This window comes from Tamandua tetradactyla, chromosome 6 (genome assembly GCF_023851605.1).
Source record: "Tamandua tetradactyla isolate mTamTet1 chromosome 6, mTamTet1.pri, whole genome shotgun sequence".
Classification (NCBI taxonomy): domain Eukaryota; kingdom Metazoa; phylum Chordata; class Mammalia; order Pilosa; family Myrmecophagidae; genus Tamandua; species Tamandua tetradactyla.
Genome location: NC_135332.1, coordinates 473925 through 500058, shown reverse-complemented (window position 1 = coordinate 500058; position 26134 = coordinate 473925). Strand labels below are relative to the sequence as shown.

Here is a 26134-nt window from a genome sequence, read left to right as displayed (position 1 = left end):
TTCTGGCATTGCTTCTGAGAGATCCGCTGACGACTCAACTCACAAAACTGTTCTCAGGAAGGTCTGGAATCTTCTCTTATCTCTAGTTTTCCTAAATTTCATGATGCTATATCTCGGTTTGTCAGAATTTATTGTGCTGACATTTAATTGGCTCTTTCAATCTGGACGCTCATGTGCTTCAAATCTTATTTTTTTCTGAAACTTCTATTAGTCAACCTTTGGATTTTATGAAATGATTCCATAATTTTCATATCTTTTCTTTCCTATATTAGGATAATTTGTTTTGTTATATCTTCCAGCCCTCTTGATATTTTTATCATGGCTATTATATTTTTAATCTCTAATAATTCTTGTTTGTTCTATGAAGGCTTTCTTTTTGTAATAATACACTCTCCAGGACTGCAACATTTTCTCTTATCTTTCTGCGGATATAAGTTGTGCCGTTGTTGCTATTTTTTAAGTTCTCTCTGTTCCCTACGTCATCTTGCTGACACCAGGCATGTTTTTCTGTTTGCTTCAAGTTCTTTTTCCTGTTAGGGGCCGTTCTGCATGTTGGTGAACTTTGGGTGTTGGCTCACAGTAAAGACTGAGGCAGTAACAGCTGATGGGAAATTCTGGGTCGGCAAACAGGCTTGTGACATGCAAGCTCCGCTCGGGGGCGAGGGACCGGGCCTTTCTACCGAGGGAATCTCCTCCTGGCGTGTCTCTGGATCTCGTCTTTGGGCCGGTTTTCCCAGAGCAGAATTCCGCCGATTTCCCACCAAATGGGGGACGTCGGGAAGCAACTTGGAGAGCCTGGCCACAAACGCTCCTGAGGCAGGGGCTGGGGTGAGAGAGTTGGGGGGCCAGGCCGTCCCACTGCTCAGAAGGGAGACCTCCCCACCCTCAGCCGGGCCTGGGGAGACCCCCACGTCTGCCGGAGCCGTCGCCTGTCTGGGGCCAGGAATCTGGTTGGGGACACGCCTTCTCTGTATTTCCAGCCAATCCTCCTCTCGCAGCCTCTCCTCCACCCCTCCCTTCAGATGTACCTGGTGTCTCCAACCCGGGAAGTTTCCTGGATTTTCTGTGACCTACATCAGCTTCTTCTCCCCATTTCCTAAGGAGGGAAGTACAGGGCAGCAGTGTCCCCAGTGCGCCCACCTTCCACTTTCCTAAAAGGTATTGGCATCTGCCCCCTGCAGTCTCTTCTCCCCATCCTTGAGGACAAATGTCCTTTACAGTCGCTTTAGTAGGGCTTCGAGTGGAAGGAGGCTAAACCCACGTGTCCAAGCTGCCTTCTAAAGGGGAGGCTGCCGGTCTTTACTCCGCTTGCTTTTGCTGAAAGGATCAACGAGCATCTTGCAAAAGGTTCAAAGGAGAAGGCATTAGGGAGGCACAAGCCATGAAGTCAGGCAGAAAACGACAGAAGAGGTGATCCGTGCATGCAATGGGAGACTCACGGCACCGACGTGGATGAGTCACAGATATCCTGGGGCAGCAAAGTCCCAGGTCAGGCCATTTCAACCTGTGGTGGCAGAAGTAAAAATCCTCGTTACCTCTGGGCATGAGTGTGGAATTGGAGGGGCCCTCGGGGGCTTCTAGCGTTGGGGGGAATACACGGGTGAAAGTTCATCAAACTGGGCCCTGAGGATCTATGGGCTGCAGACACTGCGTTGCGCATGTGTCACACCATCTAGTTTTCTAGCTACTGGAATGCAAACATTCCAGAACAACTTTTTAAAAGGGGAACTTAATAAGTTGCAAGTGAACAGTTTTTAGGCTGTGGAAATGTCCCAATTAAAGCAAGGCTATAGAAGTGTCCAACCTAAGGCATCCAGGGAAAGATCCCTTGGTTCAAGAAGGCGGATGACATCCCGGGTTTCTCTCTCCAGTGAGGAGGCCCACGGCGGGCATGGTGGCGTCTGCTGGGCTCCTCTCCAGCTCCGGGACGCGTTTTCCTTCATCTCCACAGGTCCTTGGCTGCTGGACCCTCTGCCTGGGGTTGCTGCGGTGTCCTCTGCTCCCTCAGAACTTCATGGCTTTCTCTCTTGCTGTTCTCTAGCTTTTTCCAAAGCACTCTTCTTTTAAAGGATTCCAGTACAACCAGTCAAGACCCACCTGGGATGGGTGGAGACGCCTAATCGGGTTTAAAAACCACACTTGACTGAGTCGCACCTCCATGGGGATGAGCTCATTAAAGCCTCAGTATGAAGAGGGATTAGAAGTAACCGCTGCCCCCACAGGTTGATTAGGATTAAAACATGGCTTTTCTAGGTACATAAACCTTTTCAAACCGGTGCACCCACCTTAATTAAAAAAAAAAACAAGCAAGGGAGAGGGGAGGACAGCGGCACGGAAGGAGCAGTTGCCGCGCGCTGGGCACCGGCGGGCCTGTGCTTCCTGGGACTCCCTTTGCCTCCTGGTTCTGGGCTCAGCCGCAAGCCGCACACGTTAGTGTCACCGCAGCCACACTCACTGACGTCCAGTAAGGACGTGGCAGGGAAGGGACGGCCCTGCGGTCTGGGCGCGGGCGGCCACACGGGTGTCGGCGCTGGGTGAAAGAGGAGGGGCCGCCTGGGCTGGGGGGGTCAGTGGGGAGCGGCGGGGCAGGGTGGCTGCCCGGGGACTCCCCTCCGTGACCTCAGGCCCCGGCCCTCAGCCCCACAGAGCTCGCGGCCCCCCGCGGCCCTGGGACCCTGTCCGGACGAGCAGTACTGGGACCTCCTGCTGAGGACCTGCGTCTCCTGCAAGCCCGTCTGCAGCCAGCGGAGCCCACGCACCTGCGCAGCCTTCTGCAGTGAGTCCTGGCACTCCCCGCGGGGTGGGCGCTCGCCGGGCCCCCACCTGCACCCACCCCCACCCCTCCCCACTCCCCACCCGGCTGCCTGTGGCCACACACATTGGCCTCTCTTTGCCCTGCTGTTTCCTGTCCCCAGGCTTTGCACACGCTGTTCCTCTGCCTGAAATGCTTGTCCCTCATCCCCCTTCCCGCACCCCCCTCCCAAAGCCCCTTCCCGCGGAGGCCTCCTTTGACTGCCCGATGGTGTCGTGCCTGCCTAGCCACCCTCCATCTTCATTGCCTTTGAAAAGAGAGAAATTGTCAGGCCACGCAGGGGCCAGGGAGGGGCGCACGATGGGACTGCACTGCGTGCCCACCAGCCTGAAAAGCCAGCCAGTCCTGCCTTCCCATTCCCTGACCCTTTAGTGTGTTTTTTAGTATTTTAAAGAAAACTCAAGACCTCATAACATTTTACCTATAAATACTCAATCACGATTCTCTACTGTACAAGGACCTTGAAATGGTTCTCTTATGACTTGTCCCTTCCCTGGAAGAACCACCACATCTGCGGTGACACACTGTGTGTGTCTGCTTTGGGTCCCTGCCGGCTGGTGTCTGGAGCTCCCTGCAGGGGAAACCAGGCCTGACCTGAGCCCTGAGCAGAACCTGTCACATAGTAAGTGCTTTGTTGAGTGAAGCTCAGAGAGGGAGAGTGAGTTGCCTGAGGTCACACAGCATAGAAGTGGGAAAGTCAGGATTTGAACCCAGAACTGAAAATTCTACCACCCGTAGTGAAGTAGCAGGGCCACTGTTTCATCCCACACATATTTACGGAAACTTCTAGCCTCGTGAAGATGACTCTGACCTGAGCCTCTAGGAGGCTATCACCTACGCAGGAATGACAGCTGCCCCTATGACCATGTTTCCAGGTGGAATCGTACGTGCCACAGGGGCACCAGCTGGCAGGTGGGGCAGGCACGGGCTCTAGGGGCCCAGTGGCTTCATAGGATGCGGCTGTCGGGGAGGGGGCAGGCCCTGGCTGGAAGACTGGCTAGAGAGAGACATGGGACCCCGAGACCCAGAGGGAGGCTTGAGGGGCCAGGCAGTGAGGGGGGTGGTCTGGGGAGCGCAGAGGCTGCTGCAGCAGCCAGGCTGGGATTGCTGAGACCCTCGGGATCAAAACCATCGGCTCAAGTCCCTCTCCTGAGTGATGGTGTCGGGGTCCCTGTGGGGCTCCCTGGAACCCGGAGGGGGATGCAGAGGGGCCAAGACAGGGAGCCCTGGTCCTGCGGGGGCATCTCAGAGTCTTCCCGAAGGTCCCACTGCCACTGTGTTTCTGGTCTCTTCCTTCCCCTGCAGAGACACAGAGTAGGGTGTGAGTTTGCCTGTGAAGAGGCCCAAATGAACGGTGGACACAGCCTGCCCTCACTGGGCACTTACTGTGTCCCAGGTCCTGTGCCGGGAGCCAGGGCCACCCACCAGCCTGGGGAGTGGTTATTACTAATCATCCCTGTCTCCGAAATGAGGAAGCTGAGGCACGGGAGGCTAAGACCACACAGCCTGCAAATGGCAAACCAAGTTCTGTTCTCTCACCACTTCCCTGCGCTTTGCTGCCGAGTTGTGTCCCTAAAATTTTATGCATGGGTCAATATTTAAGATAAATATTGATAAATAAGATAATTTTAAGATAAATATTGACCTTTATCTTAAAGACAGGGAAACCTGCCTCAAAAGTAAAAATATATATTTTCTGAGTCTTTCCCCAAGATTAGCTCTTGTCCCAAACACATTTCTTTCATGCACTCAAAGTTGAGTCCACTGCTCTCTCTTAAGGCAAGGCCCTCATGAAGCAAGACGGGCTTTAATGCCTTGGCTTCCGCTCCTTGCCGTGGACACCTGTCGCAACCCCTACAGCTGTCACTTACTGAAAAGAGAGAAGACATGCTATTGGCATGAGCTCTCCCCCTTTCTTCCAGCACTTTTCCCCAACTTTCCAAAGAGGATTCTGGTTTCTCCCCAACTTTTTCTTGTATTAACACGAAATGTTTCTTCTTGTTGGAGTTTGAAAAAAGTGCAAGTAAAGATTTTAAAGACCACGTAATTCACCTAAGTATTGATTTCAAAAGATAACTAGAAAATTCTTATGTTTGGATGCTAAGAAATGCAATTTAAAATAATCCACAGGTCAAAAAAGAAATATTAATGAAAAGTAAAAACATTTTGAACTAAATAACAATACCTGTCAGATGAAGCTAAAACAGTACTGAGAGGGCAATGTATGGCCTTCAGTTTGCATGTTGGAAAAGGACTTGAATCACTCTTGCTTTTTTATTCCTTGGACTGTCATTTTTGTCCTAACTTTGACACCTTTTGAGGCCAGACGCAAAGCTGGGGCTCCGCCACCCCTAAGCATCTACTTGTTTCTCTGTCCAGAGTCGCTTACTTGCCGCAAGGAGCAAGGCAGGTACTATGACCAGCTCCTGAATGATTGTGTCAGCTGCCTCTCCATCTGCGGACAGCACCCCAAGCAGTGCGCACACGTCTGCGAGAACAAGCTAGCAGGACGCAACAGAGCGAACGGCCCGCCCGCGTTCAGGAGGCAGCAGCCCGGGGAGGCCGAAGACAAGTTGGACAATGCAGGTGGCCACCCAGGGACAGTGCACAGGGCCATGGAGGCAGGTGCAGGTGAGTTGACACTGGGACAACAGTCAGGCAACAGGCACAAACGAGGAGGGGCTACCAGGCAGGACGTCCAGAGTCCTAGCAAATACCTAGAGGTCAGGAGGCTCTTCGCCGGACAGTGAAAAATGTGGGCAAAATGTCAGGAGCCTGGGGCGTAAAGGAAGGAAGGATGTTCATGAGCCCCAAGGGGTTAGAGCCTTGAGTGCCCACGCAGGGTGAGTTCCTAAGACATGAGGCGGCCGATAGCTGGCCGGACTAGCCTTGTACGCCACTGGGTCAGGAGACAGTGCCTTCCTCCTGCCCAGACCTCAGGTATCGGTTTAGAAGCAACAGCGGCTTCCTATGAGTGAGCAGGAAAAGGCGTTACAAAGCGCATGGGCATGTGTTGGGGGGGAGGGGCCATTTGGAACACGGTAAGAGGGTACCTTGGAGCTGGGCACCTCCAAAGCCCCTGGTGTTGAAGTGATCTGATCGCATATGCCCAGCAAACAGCTCTCCACTCACCGCCCTACCCTGAGGTGCAGGTCAGGATAGGAACGGATTGCCCTAGGGGTCTGCTATCCTAGTTTGTAGCTGCTGAAATGTGATAGCCAGAAACAGAGTGGCTTTTAAAAGGGGGAATTTATTAAGTTGCAAGTTTACAGTTCTAAGGCCATGAAAATGTCCCAATTAAAGCAAGTCTATAAAAATGTCCAAATTAAAGCATCAACAAGAGGTTACCTTCACTCAAAAAAAGGCCAATGACGTTCAGGGTTTCTCTCTCCACTGGGAAGGTACATGGCGACATCTGCTAGCTTCCTCTCCAGGCCTCTTGGTTCATGAAGCTCCCTGAGGGCGTTTTCCTTCCACATCTCCAAAGCTCCCTGGCTGTGAGTGCTCTCATGGTTCTCGCGGCCCTTCTCCAAAATGCTTTCTGTTCTAAAGGATTCCAGCAAACCAATCAAGACCCACCTGGAATGGGTGGAGCACATCCCCCTCAAAGGTTAATACCCACAATCGGGTGTGTTGCATCTCCGTGCAGACAATCTAATCAAGCCTCCAACCTCTGGTGCTGAATAAGGATTAAAGGAAAAGGCTGCTTCTACATGACGGGATCAGAGCGAAAACATGGCCTTTCTAGGGCACACAGTCCTTTCAAACCAGCACATCTGTAGACATCTGAGGTAGACATTTACCTGCTGTTGGCTTGTTGGCAGATATTCCACAGGTGACAGCTCCCAGGGGGCTGATTAGTTCATTCCTTGGCCTGTAACTTTCTCATGATCATGTAATTTCCACGAGGTTGGTCCCCATTACCAAGATACCATAGAGGGTTCGTGTGCCTCGAATGTGGAGGCTGCCAAGCCTCATGTTCTGCGTGGTTGGGCTGTGGCCTCTTACTCTCATCCGCTCTCCTATCAGTCAGCTAATGCTGCGTAACATCCACCCCAAATCAGCAGCTTCTGACTTCTCATGGGGCTGGGCTGGGGCCCGCCGTGTGGGGCTGGCTTGGCTGGTGGTGACGGCGCCATGTGCTTCTCGGCCTTCTCTTGGCACCCTCTGGACAGAGCCAGTGGAGGTGCAGAAGGAGAGGAAGCCCATAAGGCTGGGAAGCCGTGCCAGGCAGTACCCTCTGCACCTCTGCTGAGCGTGTTGCAGAGCTGGCTCGGAGCTGAGGGGATGGACCTTAGCATCTTGTAGCTCTCACTGCGGAACTCGGTGGCTTCGCGCGACAGTGGCTTGTTTGTCGCGACTGCGATCACCTCCATCCAGCGCTGGCTCCACGTCCCAGGATTTCATTAGCTGGGACGCGGTCTCTCGTCCTCGGGAGGTAGCCGGGCCTGGTGGGCAGGGCAGCCACCTTCTGGGAGGGCCAGGGGGTTGCGGCCAGGCGCCCTCCTGGGAGCTGGGCGGCAGCACAGGCAAGGGGCCCTGCCTCACCCCAGAACTTCCGTCTAGTGGCCAACAGTGGACGAGCCTTGTGCAGTGGCCGGTTACCCACCGTCTGCAGTGAGCGACCTGCGAGGCAGGGTCCCCGAGGTGCCTTGGGTGCTGGGTGGTCTGGGGTCTCCAGGCTGGTGGACCCCTCCCAGCCAGTGGTCTTGAGGGAATCACTTTGCTTCTTGGCACCTCAGCTCTAAGAGACCAGGGCAGCCCATCACGGGCAGTGGGGGCCACGGGGGAAAGGGACTGGCCAGTGCCACCCTCAGCCAGTCCTCGTCTGAGGGACCCCCCACCCCCGTTTAAGAGGAGGTGGGCTGCAGGCTGGGCAGGGTGGGTCCCCCAACCGGGGCGAGTCCTGAGCCACCCCGGCTGGAGGACGTCACGCGGGAAGCAGCGGTGCCGGGAGGGCAGAGGCTGATGGGGGGAAGTTCACGCAGCACCAGTGCAGGGGACACTTTGTCTTTTCCTGAACAATATCACAACACCACCCCGTAACCCTGGCCCCTGGGCCCCTCGCGGCCTCCCCCCGCCATCCCTCGCAGCCCCCAGCCGAGCTGCGGGAAGACCTTTCTGCAAACGCCCCGTCCACAGGTCCTGGGGGCATGTCCTCACCCTGGGCGTGGCCCAGGGGTCCAGAGGAGTTGAGAGTGCAGCCCCCGGGTGGGCAGAGCCTGGGGACAGTGGGCCCCCAAGGTCTGGACATGTGGATGCTTGGATTCCCCGGGCTTAGCAGGTGGCAGCTGGCGTCGCAGAAACAGGGGCGAGCTCAGCCGGGACAGAGGTAGAGAGGAGGGGACAGCCGGTGGGGACACCCAGGGGCAGGAGCGGGAGAAGTGGGGGCCAGCAGAGTCGGGGGGACCATGCACGCAAGCTATGGGGAAAGTTCTGGAAGGTGGCCCCAGGAGAGGGCCGTGTGAGGGGCCGGCCCGTGGCTGCCCGTCTGGCCCAAGACAGTCAGGACCTATGAGCCCCCAGGTGTCCCCATCCTGAGGGACCAGCCAGGGCTGCGGGGGGCTGCGGGCTCTCCCCTCCATGGCCAGGGTCCTGCTGCGTAAGCCGGGACTCTTCTTGTGCCCCTTTCCCTGCTTAGCTCACCAGGCTCTTCACTGCCTCTCCTTTGCTTAAACTCCATTCCACCAGACACAAACTGGGGGCGACAAGCCCAGGATGGCCTCGACGGCTCCATCTGCGCATCCCATATTCAAGCTGCCTCCTAGTCATGGCTGCCTTGGGGGCCCAGCACCCAGGCACGGAGGGGACACACTCAGCAGTGGCTGGTTACAGCTCACGCCAAACATGGAGCGAGCCTAAAAAGGCTGCCGAACTTTAACAGCCTTCATCGATTTGCAGAGCTAGCAGTGACCAACAGGGAGTCCACTATGCAGAGTCCTTGGCATGTAATTGACTCTCTCTGCTTACATACCCCCATTGACGGGGAGCTCACTCCCTCGACCACCATTAACCCATAGGGTTCCTTCACACAAATTTGAAAAATTTGAGCCTCTTCCTCCAGGCTCTTGATTTCCTCTTGCCAGAAAATTATTATAATGAGTCCACAAAGTTATCCTGTCTATACTGCAAGTGGAGCTCCTTAAATGACACCCCCTCGGGCTGAGCCACCTGTTTGGGGGCATCTGACTTGCCATGTGGGGACCGGCAGGCATGGGCACGAGTGTCAGCAGCCCCTGGGGGCAGGCAGGAGGCGTGGACGGGCTGTCATGGCCTTGGTGGGGGCTGGAGCCTCCCTCGAGGCAGGGAGCAGATGCAGATGGCCCGGCCACCTGGTCACTCTACACTGTGCCCACCCTCAGGAATGCAGGGGTGAGTGGGTGACTTGTGGATGGCCAGAGGGCAAATGCAGGGAGGGCTGGGGTGCGGGGGTGGGCATGGGGGCCTTGGGGGGCCTTGGGGAGTCGTGGGGGGCTGTGGGGGCCATGGGGGAAGCCAAGCCGCAGGCCCACAGGGAGCCTGGCCGCCGTGGGCAAGGCGGACACTCTGAAAGCAAATCCGGGGCAGGGAGGGGTGGCGGCCAGGGCAGGAAGCCGTCCCCCACCAGCGGAGCGGGATTCACCCTCAGGGAGGGGCGACCAGAAAGGATCTGGGCTCAGGGACCCAAGCGGGGCTGGGGGTACGGTGGGGGTGGGGTTGGCCTTCTGGAAACGGGCTTAGGGGAAAGCCCACCACAGAGGAGACAGCGCCCAGCCCCACCTCTTTCCCTAAGTGTTTCCCAGAATGGCAGCCAAGGCTCTTACACACACACACACAGACCCCGTGTGCACACACACCATATACACACGTGCACAACCACCATGTGCACACAGGCACTACACACCCGTGTGCATGCACACATGGATACATGGCATGCACACACGCGCACACAGCAGGCACATGTGTTCGCACACACATGGACACACGGCTACACATGTGCACGCACACGGAAATACAGCATGCACCCGTGTGCGCACACAGATGGACATAGCTGCACACACACGGAAACATGGCATGCACACGTACACGCACACACATGGACACACAGCTGCACACACATGTACACACATGGACACATGGCTGCACATATGGACACGTGCATGCACGCACACACGGACACATGGCTGCGCACATGGACATGTGCATGCACATATGGACACACGGCTACACGCATGTGCACACACATGCACACACACGAACATGGTTGCACATCTGCACACACACATATGGGCACATGGCTGCACAAACGTGCTCATCTGTGGAAAACTCACCAGCAAAGAACAAAGATCGTGAGAAGCCCCTCAGTGACCTAAGAGGGACACCCACCCCAGGACGGCAGGACAGGAGGGAACAGCCGGTCGCGGGTCACTGGACCTGAGGCGCCGAGAGATCAGAGGTCACAGGCAGAGCCACCCTGCCCAGGCCCATCCTCCTCAGCCTTTCCAGGGCTCCTTCCCCAGGGCGCACCCCCTGCCCCTGCCAGCTGAACTTAGAGGTGGGGTGACTTGCCGGAACCTTCCAGCCAGGCCCAGCTGCCCCTGCTTTCACACAGAGCGCCTCCTCTCTGGAGGGCAGCCCACCGCCCACTTTACAGATGAGGGAGCTGAGGCCTGGAGAACTTGCCTGAACGTCCAGGGCCACGTGCAGCGCGGGCCGGCCCAGAGCCCAGCAGCCACGGCGCCCCAGGCCCCACGTGGGGGCTGCATGATCCTTGGTCAGGCCTGGGCCACCCTTGCCGCAGGTCCTGAGCCAGCCTGAGCCCAGCTAGGCCGTGCTGTCCATCAGGGGCTCCAAGCGTGGCCTGGAAGTGCGAGTGCCCCTGCTTGGCCAGCCTGGCTCGTGGGCAGACACGGCGGAACAGCTGCCCCCGGGACCCACCTTCAGGCAAGGCCAAGGACGAAGCCCCACGGCTCCCGGCAGCCAGCAGCCGACACAGAGGCCCCTCACCAGGTGCTTGGAGCCGGCAGGCAGGGGCCCCCTGCGTGGAGACAGCGTGCTCGGTTACTGCAAGAGGGACAAGTGTGCAAGCCAGGGCACCCCTCCCTCGCCGCCCCCTCAGGAGAGTCTTGGCGCCCACTCCTGCCAAGCCCAGGGGCTGAACCTGCCTGGAGTAGCAGAGAAAGACCCTCCGGACAGCTCTGCAGTCAGTATGCGAGGTCTGGGGATTACTCTGCAAACCTTCCTGCTGAGCCTTGACATGGCTTTTCAGGAGACTGGACAGCCCAAGCAATTTTAACGGTTTTCCTTCTGTTTTCAACAGACGATCCACACACAGCATTAAAAAAATAAGCAGGCACAAAAAATAGGCACCCCGTTGGGGGAAAGTCCCCATTTCCCCAGATGCCCAGTTCCTCACCCCAAGACACCACCTTAGCTGTCTCTGATTTATCCTGCAAATCTTTAAGGCCTGGCTCCCCTTCGTTACATGTCTGTGCACAAGCGGCGGCCTGTGAAGGGAGCTGTCTTGCTTTTGACGCTTCTGCACGTGGCCTCCCCATGTGGCTTCTCCACCAGGACTTCCTACACTGTCTCAGGGCTCCTAGGAAAGCAGCGGCAGAGGCTGCTTGAAAACACACGTTCATGCAAATCCCTGTAATGAATGCAGCGCAGAAGCACTGTGTATAATGGCCCCAAAGTGGAAACAGCACAAATTTCCTTCAACAGATGGAAGGATAAACTGTGGTCTGCCACAGTATGGAATACTACTCAGCCACAAAAAAGGAATTAGGTACTGGTACACACTACCACATGGATGGAAATTGAAAATACATTGCTGAGTGAACCTAAGCCAGACACAAAACCACTTATTGCATGATTCCATTTCTATGAAATGTCCAGAACAGGTAAATTCAAAGACAGAAACCAGATGAGTGCCTGACAGAGTTGAGGGAGTGGGGCTCATTGCTTCATGGGCACAGGGTTTCTTTGGGGGTGATGCAAACGTCCTGTAATTAGGGGTGGTGACGGCTGCATAACCTTGTGAATATTCTGAAAACCACTGTACACTTTAAAATGGTGGATTTGATGGTCTATGAAGTATATCTCAACTTTTTAAATGGGGGGGTCCAGTCCTTCTTCACAGGCCAGGATTTAGGGAGAAAACGCAGTGTCCGGCACATGGTAATAAGGGCTCATAGATGGCCCCATCACAAGTGTGACATATAGCTAAATGGAATCTGGTTTCGCTGTCCTTCCGGCATGAGGCTGTGGATGTCCCGATTCCAGAGCCCAGGAGAAGCCTGCAATGAGGAGAAATTACCAGAGGAGGAACCTGGTCATGGGCTGAGTGTCCCTCTGGCACTCAAATTAGCAATTGTGCCCCGTTTCACCTGCAGCAGTGTCCATGTTAGACAGTAAATAGGCGATCCCTCAGAAAGGCTTCTCCTTGGCGAAAGGACCTATTTCAAGGAAGACAGACATCCATCAACCATCATCCATCCATCATCCATCCATATATCAACCATCATCCTTCCACTATCCATCCTCATCCTTCATGCATCCATCCATCGTCCATTATGCATCAACTATCATCCACCCATCAGCCATCATCCACCCACCCATCAGCCATCACCTAGCCATATCTATCATGCATCATCCACCCTTCAGCCATCATCCACCCACCCATCAGCCATCACCTAGCCATATCTATCATGCATCATCCACCCATCAGCCATCATCCACCCATCCATCAGCCATCACCTAGCCATATCTATCATGCATCATCCACCCTTCAGCCATCATCCACCCATCCATCAGCCATCACCTAGCCACATCTATCATCCATCATCCACCCATCAGCCATCATCCACCCATCCATCAGCCATCACCTAGCCACATCTATCATGCATCATCCACCCTTCAGCCATCATCCACCCATCCATCAGCCATCACCTAGCCATATCTATCATGCATCATCCACCCTTCAGCCATCATCCACCCATCCATCAGCCATCACCTAGCCATATCTATCATGCATCATCCACCCATCAGCCATCATCCACCCATCCATCAGCCATCACCTAGCCATATCTATCATCCATCATCCACTCTTCAGCCATCATCCACCCATCCATCAGCCATCACCTAGCCATATCTATCATCCATCATCCACCCTTCAGCCATCATCCACCCATCCATCAGCCATCACCTAGCCATATCTATCATCCATCATCCACCCTTCAGCCATCATCCCTTGCACTGTCACAGTCCACGTGCTCACATGAAGTGAAGAAAACTTTTCAGCCAACTCAAGGGCATTCCAGTTTCAAGGTCTTGCAAGAAGCTGCCACTGGCCTAGGATGTGGGGAGCTGACTCCTCTGGGGTGCAGAGAGCATGAGAGCCGAGCTTCAAGGCCAGGAAGAGAACCCGGCTTTCCCCTGGGCCAGTGGCTGGGACTCAGCTATACTGGGGCCCAGGGGTCACTTGGCTTGGTGGGTATGGCCACATGGACTGCATGGGCCTAACAAGGGGAAAAGGAAGACTAGGTCCCCTGGGACTGAGAGCCCCTGAACTCAGGACCCCACCCTGTCTTTCAGCCCTGCCGGGGCCGAAGCCAAGCGGGGACCAGTTGGTGCTGGTCTACGCCACGCTGGGGCTCTGCCTGTGCGCCGTCCTCTGCTGCCTCCTGGTGGCCATGGCCTGCTTTCTCAAGAGGAGGGGGGACCAGCTGTCCTGCCGCCCCACAGGGCCCTGTCGAGCCCAGGCCGAGTCCTCCAAGGGTGAGTGTGGAACTCGGGGTCCCCGTCCTCGCCGCTTGCCCCTGCCCCAGGCCGGTGTTCCCTGGGGAGGGTTGGGGCAAATCCATGCAGGTTTTTCCATCCAGGTAAAAATCGGGTTTCCACACTAAGCCATCTAAACAGGGATGGGGGAGGGGTGGCCATCCTGGGGACGTCCTGGACTGAAGGGCTTCCCAGGACACCGAGGCCAGAGGCAGGGGCCACCCTGGAGGTTGCAGCTTGTTTGGGGGTGCAGGGGGGTGGTATCAAGACATTAAAAGTTCTGCAGGAGGTCCCTGGCCTGCAGAAGCACTGGTGCCGTAAAAGGACCCAGGAGATTTCAGAGCTGTGGGGCGGCTGGACACCGGTGCAGACAGCTGAGTGGGGCCTGGGCGAGGCGGGCTGCACCGAGCATTGCTCCATGTGCCACCACGGTGCCGGCCCGCGCTCAGCCGAGGGCAGCTGGGGTGCAGGACGGGGCGGTGGCGCTGAGGTAAACTCCTGCCGTCCCCCTCTCAGATCACTGGGTGGAGGCTGGACATGGCACGGCCGGGACGCCAGAGCCCGTGGAGACCTGCAGCTTTTGCTTCCCAGAGCAGAGGGCGCCCACCGAGGAGAGCTCAGAGCCGCCCGCCCAGAGGTGGGGGCACCTGGCCGGAACGGCATCGGTGCAGCCCCCCACCCACACTGGGGACAGCAGCCTCCAGACCATCTGCGCCCCCTCGCAGGAGAGGGGCCTGGTGACCTAACCCAGGGGGACAGAGGGTCAGAGAAGGAGGGCGTGAGCAGGGAAAGAGAGGGTGGCACAGGAGGAGGGGAGCGAGAGAGAGAAAGAGGGGAGTCAGAGAGAAGCGGTGACAGACCAGCAAGACCAAAGAGGAGATGGAGAGGAGGGGAGGTGGGGAGGAGGGGAGACAGAGATGGAGAGAGGAGGAGAGGGAGAAAGAGGATGAGGGGAGAGAGGACAGGTAGGCAGAGGTGGGGGGGGCAGGGAGCCCCCAGCATCCCCTACGGGCCCGTGTCTGGGCCTGCACCCCACGCCTGGACGGAGGCGTCATGCACAACGCACCCCCCACCTGCTGGACCTCCCCCAAAATAAAGGCCGCGCGGCCGCCCTCCCCCCACATGCCGGGCTGTGTCTTCCCATTGCCCCAAGGGCCTGCTAGGCTCCCCCATCCCCTCAGAGACCCGAGACCCATCCTTACGAACTGCCCCTCCTGGGGGGGCGGCGGGGGGCACGGCCTACCTCTCGCCGTGGTGCCCCCAGTCCGTGCCGCTCTCTGGTTAATGCTCCTCTTCCAGGTGACTTTGCTTAAATGCGCCTCCTGTGCCGACGCTGCCAGTGTCACGAGCTCGGGCTCATGCAGCGCGGGTGCACGAGGTTGAATGCCAGGCTCCTGGGGAGGTCGGTGCGCTGGGGGGCTGGCCGGGAGCCCCAAGAGCAATGGTCGCCAAGTGGACACGGGTGTCCTCCCCACACTGAGCTCGCCCCTTCTCCTTCCAGGGCCAGCAGCTGGCCGGATAAGCTGTCGCCTCTGTTGACTGTAGATGCAGTCAGCCATAGACGCAGTCAACTGGCCGAGGAATTAAGCCCACAAGGGGCCCCTGCAGTCACAGCCAGGCCAGCGCTTGCCTGGCCAGGCAGCCGGGCACCATCAACCGGCCAAGCTGGCCCTGCTCCCACGTCACAGCCTTTAGCTCAGGCAATGTCAGGCGTTCTGACCCACACATAAGCAACAAGAGAAGCACACACACTTTGAGGATGCCGATATATACATATATTTTTTGTATTTTTTTTTAACTTTTAAAATTTTTAATTATTTTATTTTTGTCTATTATTTGTTTTGTTAGCATTTATTTTATATTTTATTAGATTTAAACATATTTCTAGTAGCATTTAAATCATAAATTACATATTGAATAACTATTCTTAAATACGTAACTTAAAACACAATTATTCTTAGGAACATTGACACAGGAGGATAAATTAAAATTAAGTTTTCATTTTTGATGAATTTTAAAATTCTGTGCCCCCCCAAATCACCTTGGGTTCCTCCGAGGATGTGCGTCCGGCCCGGCTGGGCTTGTCTGGTCGTGGGCAGCTTCCCGGCTCCTCCCGCGGACACCGGTGCCCGGCATGGGGCAGACACTCGTGGCCATGGGCAAAGCAGCGGCGTGTCCGTGCACCCCAGGACGCGGCTGGGGAGGCTCCCGGGGCTGCGCTCTGCAGACCCTGCCCCAGGGCACCGAGGCCTGGTGGGGGGGGGGGAGGCCGGGGCCCTGCAGCACAGAGTGCCGAGCCCCTCCCTGGCTGCTGTCCAGATCGCCCTGGGTGTCCTTCGGGTTTTGGGGTGAAGGGGTCAGTTTTTAAATCGACTTTTTATAAAAGTCTCTGGCTTTTATTATTATTTGCTTGTTTTAAAGAAAGGAATCCCCTGCAAGGAACTCCAAAACAAACTGCTCCCCACGCGGCAATTTTTCTCTGTCCCACGGGTTCTACCACGCACAGTGGCCCCGTGCGGCCGTGGGGACGCGGCCACAAGCGGCAAATACGGGGACAGTGGCTAAGGAGGCCTTCTCACGAGCGGGACGGGCCAGCTCAGTCTTCGGGCCCCTCCTGGGGAAAGGTGCACCCGCGGCCTGCGTCTCCTTACACGTCCCACGGCCACCGCGGCGCCAGGAGAAAACTCACCCCCACGCGGTCCCCCGGCTCTCCTACTGCCGTCACTTCTCTTCCTCGTGTTCCATGGCACCACAGTGCATCAACACCAATTTTGCTTTAGAAATCGGAATCTTTTAGAGTGATTAAAACTGTTGCTACCAGCAGTGCCTTCCGTACTCACCCTCATTTGCACAGATCGCCTTTTCTCCGTAGACACCCACGTCTCTGGTGCGGCTTCCTTCTGCCCTCAGAGCTTCCTTTAACATTTCTTCTAGTTCAGGATAGCTGAACTCTTAGTTCAGGAATTCCCTCAGTTTCTGTTTCTCTGGAAAAGCCTGTGTTCATTTCCCATGTATTTTTTGAGGGATATCTTTTTCTGGCTATGGAGTTTGAAGTTGCCAGTTTGTTTTCTTCCTTTCAGCATTTAAGGGTGCCGCTCTGTCGCCTTCGGCCCTGCCCGGTGTCTGATGAGAAATCTGTTCTAGTGCCACTGCCTGCCGTGTCAGTCTGGGAGGAGCGTGGGCCAGGGCTGCGCGCCCCGAGGGCCGGCCCCAGGAGTCGCGCTCGCTCACCTGCACCCACCTTCAGCACCCCTAAGGATGCGGTGCTGTTGTCCCTGCGCTCAGGTGAGCCAGACCCGTCCTCACAGGAGCCTCCTGTGGAGGGGCTGCCAGGCTGGCCCGTGGCCGGCTTTGAGCGTTGGGGCTGCAGCAATGCTCGTGCCACGTGTCTGTGTCCCAGACGGCAGCTCGGAGCCAGAGACCTCAGAAACACCAGTCACCCCGGGACTCTCTATCCGCAGCGTCTCCTCACCTCTAGAACACGGTCTTCACTTCCCACGCGGCCCTCCAGCTGCCTCTCAACCTCGGGTCATCCCGTGTCCATGGCCCCCACGCCCCCCGCCCGGCTGGCCTTCAGTCCTCACTGGCCTGGGGGCTGCCCGAGCCCTGCCCCCGCCGCTCCCTCCACCCGAAACCGCTGGGACAGGGCTGGGCTTTCTCGTCACCTTCTCAGAGCCTTTCATTCTATCTAGGTTTTCCTTCCCCTGATTTCTCAAGAGTGTTTAGCTCTTATTGCGTCAGGAGTATTTCTGCAAGCTCTTCAAAATTTATTTTTGGAATGAAGGATTTTTGGGGGTTTAGCCCTTGGTATTTAACTCGAACAGTGGTCTGCAACCTTAGTGGCACATCACGATCACCTGGGGAACGAGGCCGGGGCCAGGTGTCAGCCCCAGGTGACTGCAGAGCAGCCTGGCCTGCAGGTGGAGGCGCCGTGTCTCACCCACGTGGCCCGGGGTGGGGGTGGGGCCACCTCTGCTTCCAACACAGACAGGCCACGCCCACTCAGCAAGTAGCTCTTTTCCTCTCTAATTTTTTTCTGCCACTTTGTTCATCAATAGACTAATCAAAAGAAGGAAAAGCAAACTAAAAATGGATCCTAGTAAAGTGGCAGATGGTTTTCTTGTTCCTTTCTCCCTCGTTAGAAGACAAAGCAGCAGACCCCAAAGAGCCCCAGGCTTTGACGCGTGCCAGGTCCGGGTTTTAAAAAGAATCACTGACAGAACTCTCACAACGTCCCAAGCACTGTCTAAGGTGTTTTTACATGTTTTACTCAACCCGTGGAGGAGACAGCACCCTTGTTTGCTGGAAGAGGAGCTGGGCTCAGAGACGGCAGCAGCTTTCCCGGAGCGCCCAGCACTGGCCCCAGCACGCCCCAGGGTCTGAGCTCCTCGCGTGAAACCCTGCGCGGAGGGCGCAGCAAGTGCGGGGGACGACTGGAGAGGCTGGACACGCCCAGCGTACGCGGTGATGCTCCACCGGGCGGCAGAGCCATGTCAGCCCCGGGATGCAAAGCTGGAGAAATTCTGGACAGAGACCGAGAGGGACTTCCCGCTGGCTCGTCGTGGGAACCGGGCAGTGAAATCGCACACGCGGACACACACCACCACCCCTGCAAACCTTTATGGCACACACTGAGAACAAGTGGAAAACAACCAAGTAAAAGGGTAGAGTGGCACCCACTGAGGGTCCTCTCGGCCACGCACTCGCCACAGTGCCCTCCTGGCCTCACGTCCCGTCTGAGGACATGCCACCTCTCCTACCCGCAGCCATGTGCCGGCCGCTTCCCCACTCAGGCCCCACCTGGACGTGGCCTCACCGGGCCCTGCCGCCCACTCAGCACGCACGTGCCGCCGTTTCTCTTTTCCACAGCGCTGTGGCTGAGAATTCAGGATGTAAGGGATAGTTTTGATCACTGAATCACTACTCAGATATTCCTTTTTGCTTCTGGCATAATGGGGTAAACAAAGGGAAATTCCTGAAATCCTGAAATTGTAATCCACTGCCTCGATCTCTCATGACTATGTAGCCCTTATCTTCTACCCCTGTGATTGTAAAAACTCTTGTGACAAACCTTCATTTGTATCCAGTTATCCAGTTTTTCAACTTTAGAGTCTTGTTAGCACTAAAGACAGCCCCTAATGTTTATTAATGAAGGGTGTGGTGTCAGCCAGAACTAACCCACCCCTAGTCCACAGTTATCAATCTTGATAATTGGGACTGGATCTAACCAAAATGGGCCTGTCTGACATGCAAAGTAGCTTAGACTTTCACGTAGAGGTCACCTGTACCTCGTTCTGCCATTTTCTTACCTACCTTCTCTAAGCATGTAATCAACCAGCTCATGCTCAATAATTTCATCCCTTCTAATGACATCATCTGGGGCCACTGTGCTCATTATCGTACACCCTGCCCATCTTTATCTAATAAAACTACCCCACTGGCTGCACTTCGGGGAGACAGATTCTGGGTCGCTAGGCAATCTGCTGTCCTACCACGTGCCCAGTAATACTCTTTCTCTCTTCGAAATCCTGGTGTCTCAGGAATTGGTTATTGAGTGCATTAGGCAAAAGAATCCACGGCCTTCGTCCAGTAACGGCATTTACCACAATCCAGCATGCATTCATCACTGCAATCTGCAGGCTCCCCAGTGTCTGAAACAGTCCCTGCAACGAGGTGGCCCCAAATGTTTGCACAACTAAAGAAAGAATGCTGGAGCCACATCAGTTCATCTCTAGATTCTCCTGTAGCATTAAAATGCTACAAAAATGCAACGTCTTTCATTTCCTCTTTCTCTCCCAGCCACTGGTATTTATTTGGATTTCTTCGTGGCTCGTTGGTGTCAGTGTCAGAAATAGAAACAGGGAGAAAACAAAGCAAGAACCATCGAAGCGTTGGAGGACTGGGGGAATGTGGCAGTGCAGGAAGCTCCAGGACTCAGCCTGGAGCAGCTACGGAACTGGCAGGAGCTGCCGGAACTGGCAGGAGCTGCCGAGTCCTCTGCTCGGGAACTCTGCTGCCTAAGGGGACGCTGCATTCTCCAGGGCGAGCTGGAGGGAGGGCTGGGGAATGGTGGTAAGTGGGGGTGGATTACCCCCCGCACAGTGGCCACCATTCCCCAACCCCGGCCACAGGGCAGGCAGCAGCCAGGAATGCAACATGCTGGGAGCAGGGTGGCCCACCAGGCACTCGTCCTCCGAAATCCAGGCGAGTGTGGTCTGGCCCTGCCCTCAGGCAAAGCCGCAGAGGCGCCATCAAAGGGGACCAGGTTACTTTCCCTCTTCATTCTTCCACTCCCGGTCTGGGGCCAAACATCGTTTGGAAAAGTCACAGATGGACAGCTCCAGGCCTCAGCACCAAAACAACAAACCTCGAAATCCCAGAGGAGTGGGGGGACTGGATTTCCAGAGGTAGAAAAACACATAACACTCAAAATGGCCACTTCTCAACAAAAAATTACAAACACGTAAATAGTGGAGTATGACTCATTCATAGGCAAAGAACTCACCAGAACCACCCCTAAGAAAGTACATATATTGGAACTATTAGTCAAAGACTTTAAACTATCTTAAATACATTCCACAAGTTAAAGGAATCCATGTACACTGAACTAAAGGAAATTAGGAAAACATTATCTGTACAAAATAAAGGGATAAAAATTGTAAAAGAAGAACCAAATCAAAATTTGGGGGCTGCAAAGTACAGTATTTGAAATGAAAAGCTCATTCAACGACAGATTTGAATAGGGAGAAGAAAGGATTAGTGAACTTGAAGACAGGACAACTGAAATTATCCAATATGAGGAGAGAAAGAAAAAATAATGAAGAAAATAAACAGAGCCTGAGGGGCCTGTGGGACTCATGAAATAAATGAATACATGCATCATTAGTTCCAGAAGGACAAGAGAGAGAGAAAGGGGCAGAAAAAAAACATATGAACAAATAATGGCTGAACACTTCCTAAATGTAAGGAAAGCTATGGACATGTGCATCTGCGAAGCACAACAAACTCCAAGCAGAAGACTCTGAGATCTAAACCAAGGCACGTTACAGCAACGTCGTCAAAATTCAGAGACAACAAAGAGAAGATTTTGAAAGCAACAAGTGACATCACCTACAAGATCCCCAAATAAGATTAACCACAGATTTCTTATCAGAAGCCATAGGGGGACAGAAGACAGTAAGATGGCATAAATAAATCAATCAAGTCCTTAAAGAAAAAAATCCGTCAACCAAAAATTCTATTTCTGGCAAAACGATCTTTTAAAAAGGAAAAACTGAGACATATATGATGAAAAGAGGCTGGAAGGGTTCACTACCCTAAGACCTGCTACAAAAGATGCTACTGGGAGCCCTTCAGGCCAAGCTGAAAAGAATGAGATGGTAACTCAGTCACACACAGCACTGAACACCGGTAACAGCGACTACACAAGGAAATATAAAACCCTGTATTATTGTACTTTCGGTTTGTAACTACCTTTTACTCGTTACAGTTCTTAACAGGCAAATGCGGAAAATAACGTTTACATCTATGTTAATGGGCAATGTACAAAGATAGAAGATGAAATAATAACAATACAAGGGGGGAGAGGAGGTAGATGAAAAATACAAGGTGGGAGAGGAGGTAGATGAGAAGTTTGCAAACTACCGAAACTAAGGTTGGTACTAATTGAACTAGATTATTAAAGATGTAATTAATCTAATTACAAATGAACATCTTAAGAAACTAAGAAAATAACTAAAAATTATAGAGAAAAGGAAAGAAGGGAATCAAAAAAGTAACTAAATATTAAGAAGTCTGTAAATGTCGGTAGGTAAACGAGAGGTGCAGCCCCTGGGCGGGCAGTGCGGTGGGGGGGCTGCCATACGGCCCTGAAGCCCCCCTGCCAGGCACATACCTGGAGGAACCGAGGGTGGGACACGAATGGACATTTGCAGGCTGGTGTTTCTAACCCACGTGGGTGGAGGTGGCCTAAGGGCACAAGGACAGAGGACTGGAAGGGACTGTGGTATCACACAGTGGACTACTGCGTGGCCGCAGGAGGAATGGAGCTGTGAGGCATTAACCAGTTGAATGAACCCTAAGGGCAGTGTGTTGAACGAAGTGTCAGGAACAAAAGACAAATGTTCACATGCCTCAACCACATGGACTAACCATAATACACAAACCCAGTGAACTGAGACTGAGAGCACGGTCACCAGGCTGGGGCCTCTGGCAAAGGGCCCTAGCTCATAGCTCTGACGGCTGTCGCAGACTCCGGGGCGTGACTGCTACCTCTGTACTCTGAGACACGAAGCTGTTGTGTGTAACCTGGTCTTTCCCAGAGACTCTGGGTACTGGTGTGACACCCATGACCCAGAGTCAGCACTCTGAGGCTATGGAAGCGGTCAGTGCCCTGCACAGGAGCTGTTTGGAAGGCTGGAGAGACATGGAGCAGAGACGTGACTGAAGCTGACCTGGGCTAAGACGTATCAGAGACTCGGTAAAGGATGACACCGGCCGCATCTTAAAACTTCAACTTCTATGTGCAAGGGAGAGATGCTCATTTGGTGAAAAATTTGTATTTTGGGTAGCACATTTCCTAACTTAACTTGTATGGTCAGTTTATAAGTACAGGGAATCTCAATTGAATAGGGCAGGAGATTTTGTTTGTTTGTCCAGGTTAGTGTGATGCCCCGATAAATCCCAGGGTTATTTGGACAGTGAATAAAGAAGTATTTACAGGGTCCCCTGTAATATGGGGAGGGGAATGGGGAGGAAGGGGGAAAGATGCAACTTCCCCATTTGGAGAATGTCATGGTAAGGTTCATGTCTCACCTTGGCCAGGCGGTGGTACCTGTTTGTCTGGTTGGGCAAGTGCTGGCCTGTCTGTTGCGATGAGGACATTTCATAGAATTAAATCATGATCACGTCGGCCGCATCCACAGCTGATTCCATTTGTCATCAGCCAAGGGGAGTGTCTTCTGCAATGAGTGATGTTTAATCTAATCACTGGAAGCCTTTTAAGGAGAATTCAGAAGAGACAGGCTCTCTTCCTGCTTTGGCCAGAGAGCATCTCCTGTGGAATTTGTCCAGACCCTCCACCGGAAATGGCTTCACAGCCTGCCCTGTGGACTTTGGACTTTGCATTCTCATAGTTACGTGAGATACTTTTATAAATTTTATATTTGCGAGTATTTCCTGTTGATTCTGTTTCTCTAGAGAACCCTAACTAACACAGGGGTTCTGATACTTTTCACAAGCAGTGGGGACAACCAAGTCAACAGGCTGAGCCCCCGATTCTGGGGGTTGCCCCTATGAAACTTCTTCCTGCAAAGGATAGGCTATGCCTACTTAAAATTAGGCCTAACAGTCACCTCCAAAGAACCTCTTTTGTTGCTCAGATGCGGCCTCTCTCTCTAAGCTGACATGACAGGTGAACTCACTGCTTTCCCCCCTACGTGGGACATGACTCCCAGGGGTGTAAATCTCCCTGGCAACAGGGACAGAATTCCCAGGAGGAGCCAGGACCCAGCATCAAGGGACTGAGAAAATCTTCTCGACCAAAAGAGGGAAGAGAGAAATAAGACAAGTAAAGAAAAATAAAGTGTCAGTGGCTGAGAGATTTCAAATAGAATCAAGAGGTTATCCTGGAGGTTATTCTTACGCATTATATAGACATCCCTTTTAAGTTTATGGTGTATTGGAGTGGCTGGAGGGAAGTACCTGAAACTATAGAGCTGTGTTCCAGTAGCCTTGTTTCCTGAAGATGAATGTATGAAGATAAAACATTTACAATATGACTGTGTGATTGTGAAAACCTTGCGTCTTTTCCCTTTTTCTAGGGTATGAACAGATGAGTAAAAATATTGATAAGAAAATAAACAAATAATAGGGGAAACAAAGGTTAAAACATACTGGGTATTCCTGGTCCATGCACTTGCCCTAAAACAAAACAAACAAGCAAAACAAACAAAAATTCAACAAATGGTGCTGTAATAACAGAATAGTCACATGGAAAAATAATGAAATGTGACTCTGCCATACAGCATACAAACAAACAACAACATTATGTTGAGTAGATGGAAATACTAGTGGTTAATGAGAGGGAGGGGTAAGGGGTATGGGATGTATGAGTTTTTTCTTTTTATTTCTTTTTCTGGAGTGATGCAAATGTTCTAAAAATGATCACGGTGATGAATATACAACTGTGTGATGATATTGTGAGCCACTGATTGTACGACATATATGGAATGTTTGTATGTTAAGAATGTATGTGTTTGTATGTTTTGTTAATAAAAATATATTTTTTTAAATTAAAAAAGAAAAAAAGGCTGTAATGGTGTAGAGGAACAAAAACCATGCAGGATAAACAGAAAACAAATAGCTAAATGGCAGAAGTAAATTTTTCCTTATTACTTTAAATGTCAGTAGATTAAACTTCCCTATTAAACTACCGAGATGGACAGATCAGATCAAGAAGCACAATCCATCTACATACTGTCTACAAGGGACACACTTTTAGTACAAGGACACAAAGGGGTTAAAAGTAGAAGGGTGGAAAAAATACTCCATGCAAACAGTGATCAGAAGGGTCCCACAGTACACGACTCCCAGGGGTGTGGACCTTCCTGGCAACGTGGAATGAGCTGAGACTCAGCATCAAGGGACTGAGAAAACCTTTTCGACCAAAAAGGGGAAGAGAGAAATGAGACAAAGTGTGAATGGCTGAGAGATTCCAAACAGTCGAGAGGTTATTCTTACGCATCATATAGAGATCACCTTTTTAGTTTAAGGTATATTGGAGAGGTTGGAGGGAACTGCCTGAAAATGTAGAGCTGTGCTCCAGTAGCCATGTTTCTTGATGATGATTGTATAATGATATAGCTTTCACAGTGTGACTGTGTGATTGTGAAAACCTTGTGTCTGATGCTCCTTTTATCTACCTTGTCAACAGACGAGTAGAACATATGGATTAAAAATAAAAGGGGGAACAAATGTTAAAATAAGTTTAAATTGAAATGCTAGTGATCAATGAAAGGGAGGGGGTAAGGGGTATGGTATATATAAATTTGTTTTTGTTTTATTTCTTTTTCTGAATAGATGCAAATGTTCCAAGAAATGATCATGAAGATGAATATGCAGTTTCATATGCATATGTGATGATATTGTGAATTGCTGATTATATATGTAGAACAGAATGATCAAAATAGGAATGTTTGCGTTTATTTGGTTTTTTTTGTATCTAAAAACTAAAAAAAAATTAATAAAATAATAATAATAATAAAAAGGGTCCCAGAGTGCCTGCATTATCGTCAGATAAAATACACTAAGTTAAAAAAAGTTTACAGGAGAGAAAAAGGCTATTATATATTGAGGACAGCAAGAGATGACAATTAGAAACATATCTGCCTACACGAGAGCTCTCTGCTCGGCTGGGCTGAGCCTTCTCTGTAACCCGTCCTCGTTGGCCCACGTGTCGCGTCTAAGGACTCACGTTCGCTTTGCCACATGCTGACCGCGGCCGTGGAGCGAGTCCACGCGCCCCTAACTGAACAGCCACATTGCCCTCCCTCGGTGCAGCCAGGCCGGGGCGTCCTCTCACCCTGCCGCCCCCAGCACCTCTGAGGAAGCAGTGCTTTTCCTGTGCCCAGCCTCCCTGGCCCGCTGGTATTCACACTGGACACGTGCCCACGTGTCCCCTGTGCTTAGACCTCTGGACGCGCCCCAACTGCTGTGACCCCTGCCCTGCTGCACGTCCTCCTCAGCTGGGCTCCCCGACTACCCCACCAGGTTGCCTAATGCTGGACGCGTCCCTTCTCAGACCGCAAGAACCCCGTCCCAGCGTTTACTTCTCTTCCCCACTGCCCCAGTCCAGGTGGGAACTGGCCCTTTGCTCACCATCACACTCCACCTGGGGTAGTCACGGTGGGCCAGCCGCCACATTAGGTGAAGACAGGCAGACCTGACCCCTCCCCAGCTTCAGACACTCTTCTTTCATTGATGCAGCCCAAGAGAACAGGTTTCTCTTTCAGAACAAAAACTTTATTTACGGCTCCCCTGCCCAGCAGGGGTCAGCCGGACTAGGTTTCCTTCCAGGACATCCACATGACAAAGCCCAGCTGCCCGGCAGAGGGGAGAGGAGACAGGAGACGAGCCCTGGCTCAGAACTTCTGCCAGGAAGGCAACCGTAACTCCTTAAAACTAAGAGCATTTTACATACACTGAAATGCAGAGCTTTTAATGACAGTTTGATGGATTTTAATGAACGTGCACACCTGTGTGACCCACGCCCCATCAAGGCACAGAACACATCTATCACCCCAGAAAGCCCCGAGCACCCTTTCCCAGCCTCCCCCCAACCACTCCCTGATAACCAGCACCATAGATCAGTTCTCCTTCATCTTACATTTTATTTCAGAGATTTCTTGCATGGGGCTCTTATTCCACAAAACATTTAGAGATTTGTCTACGCAGCTCCGCACCATGGGTCCTAACTGCCGGGCTGTGCCCCACGCATGGGTGCAGCAGCCTCCCCCTCCGGCTGACTGGTGCTGGGCTGGGACAGCTGCCACGACCACCCCTCAC

At 53.1% G+C, this 26134-nt stretch overlaps 1 protein-coding gene across 1 annotated transcript in view; it reads left to right on the top strand.

The window, feature by feature from the left end:
- The window catches only part of TNFRSF13B (TNF receptor superfamily member 13B), a 51803-nt gene extending 27066 nt beyond the window's left edge, over positions 1 to 24737 (top strand). Inside the window, exons 2-5 of the mRNA XM_077163339.1 lie at positions 2639 to 2776; positions 5192 to 5443; positions 13388 to 13570; positions 14087 to 24737. Of these exons, the coding sequence (XP_077019454.1) occupies positions 2639 to 2776; positions 5192 to 5443; positions 13388 to 13570; positions 14087 to 14316 (803 nt within the window). The 3' untranslated portion in view covers positions 14317 to 24737. The remainder of the gene's footprint in view (positions 1 to 2638; positions 2777 to 5191; positions 5444 to 13387; positions 13571 to 14086) is intronic.
- Positions 24738 to 26134: the final 1397 nt, after the last annotated feature.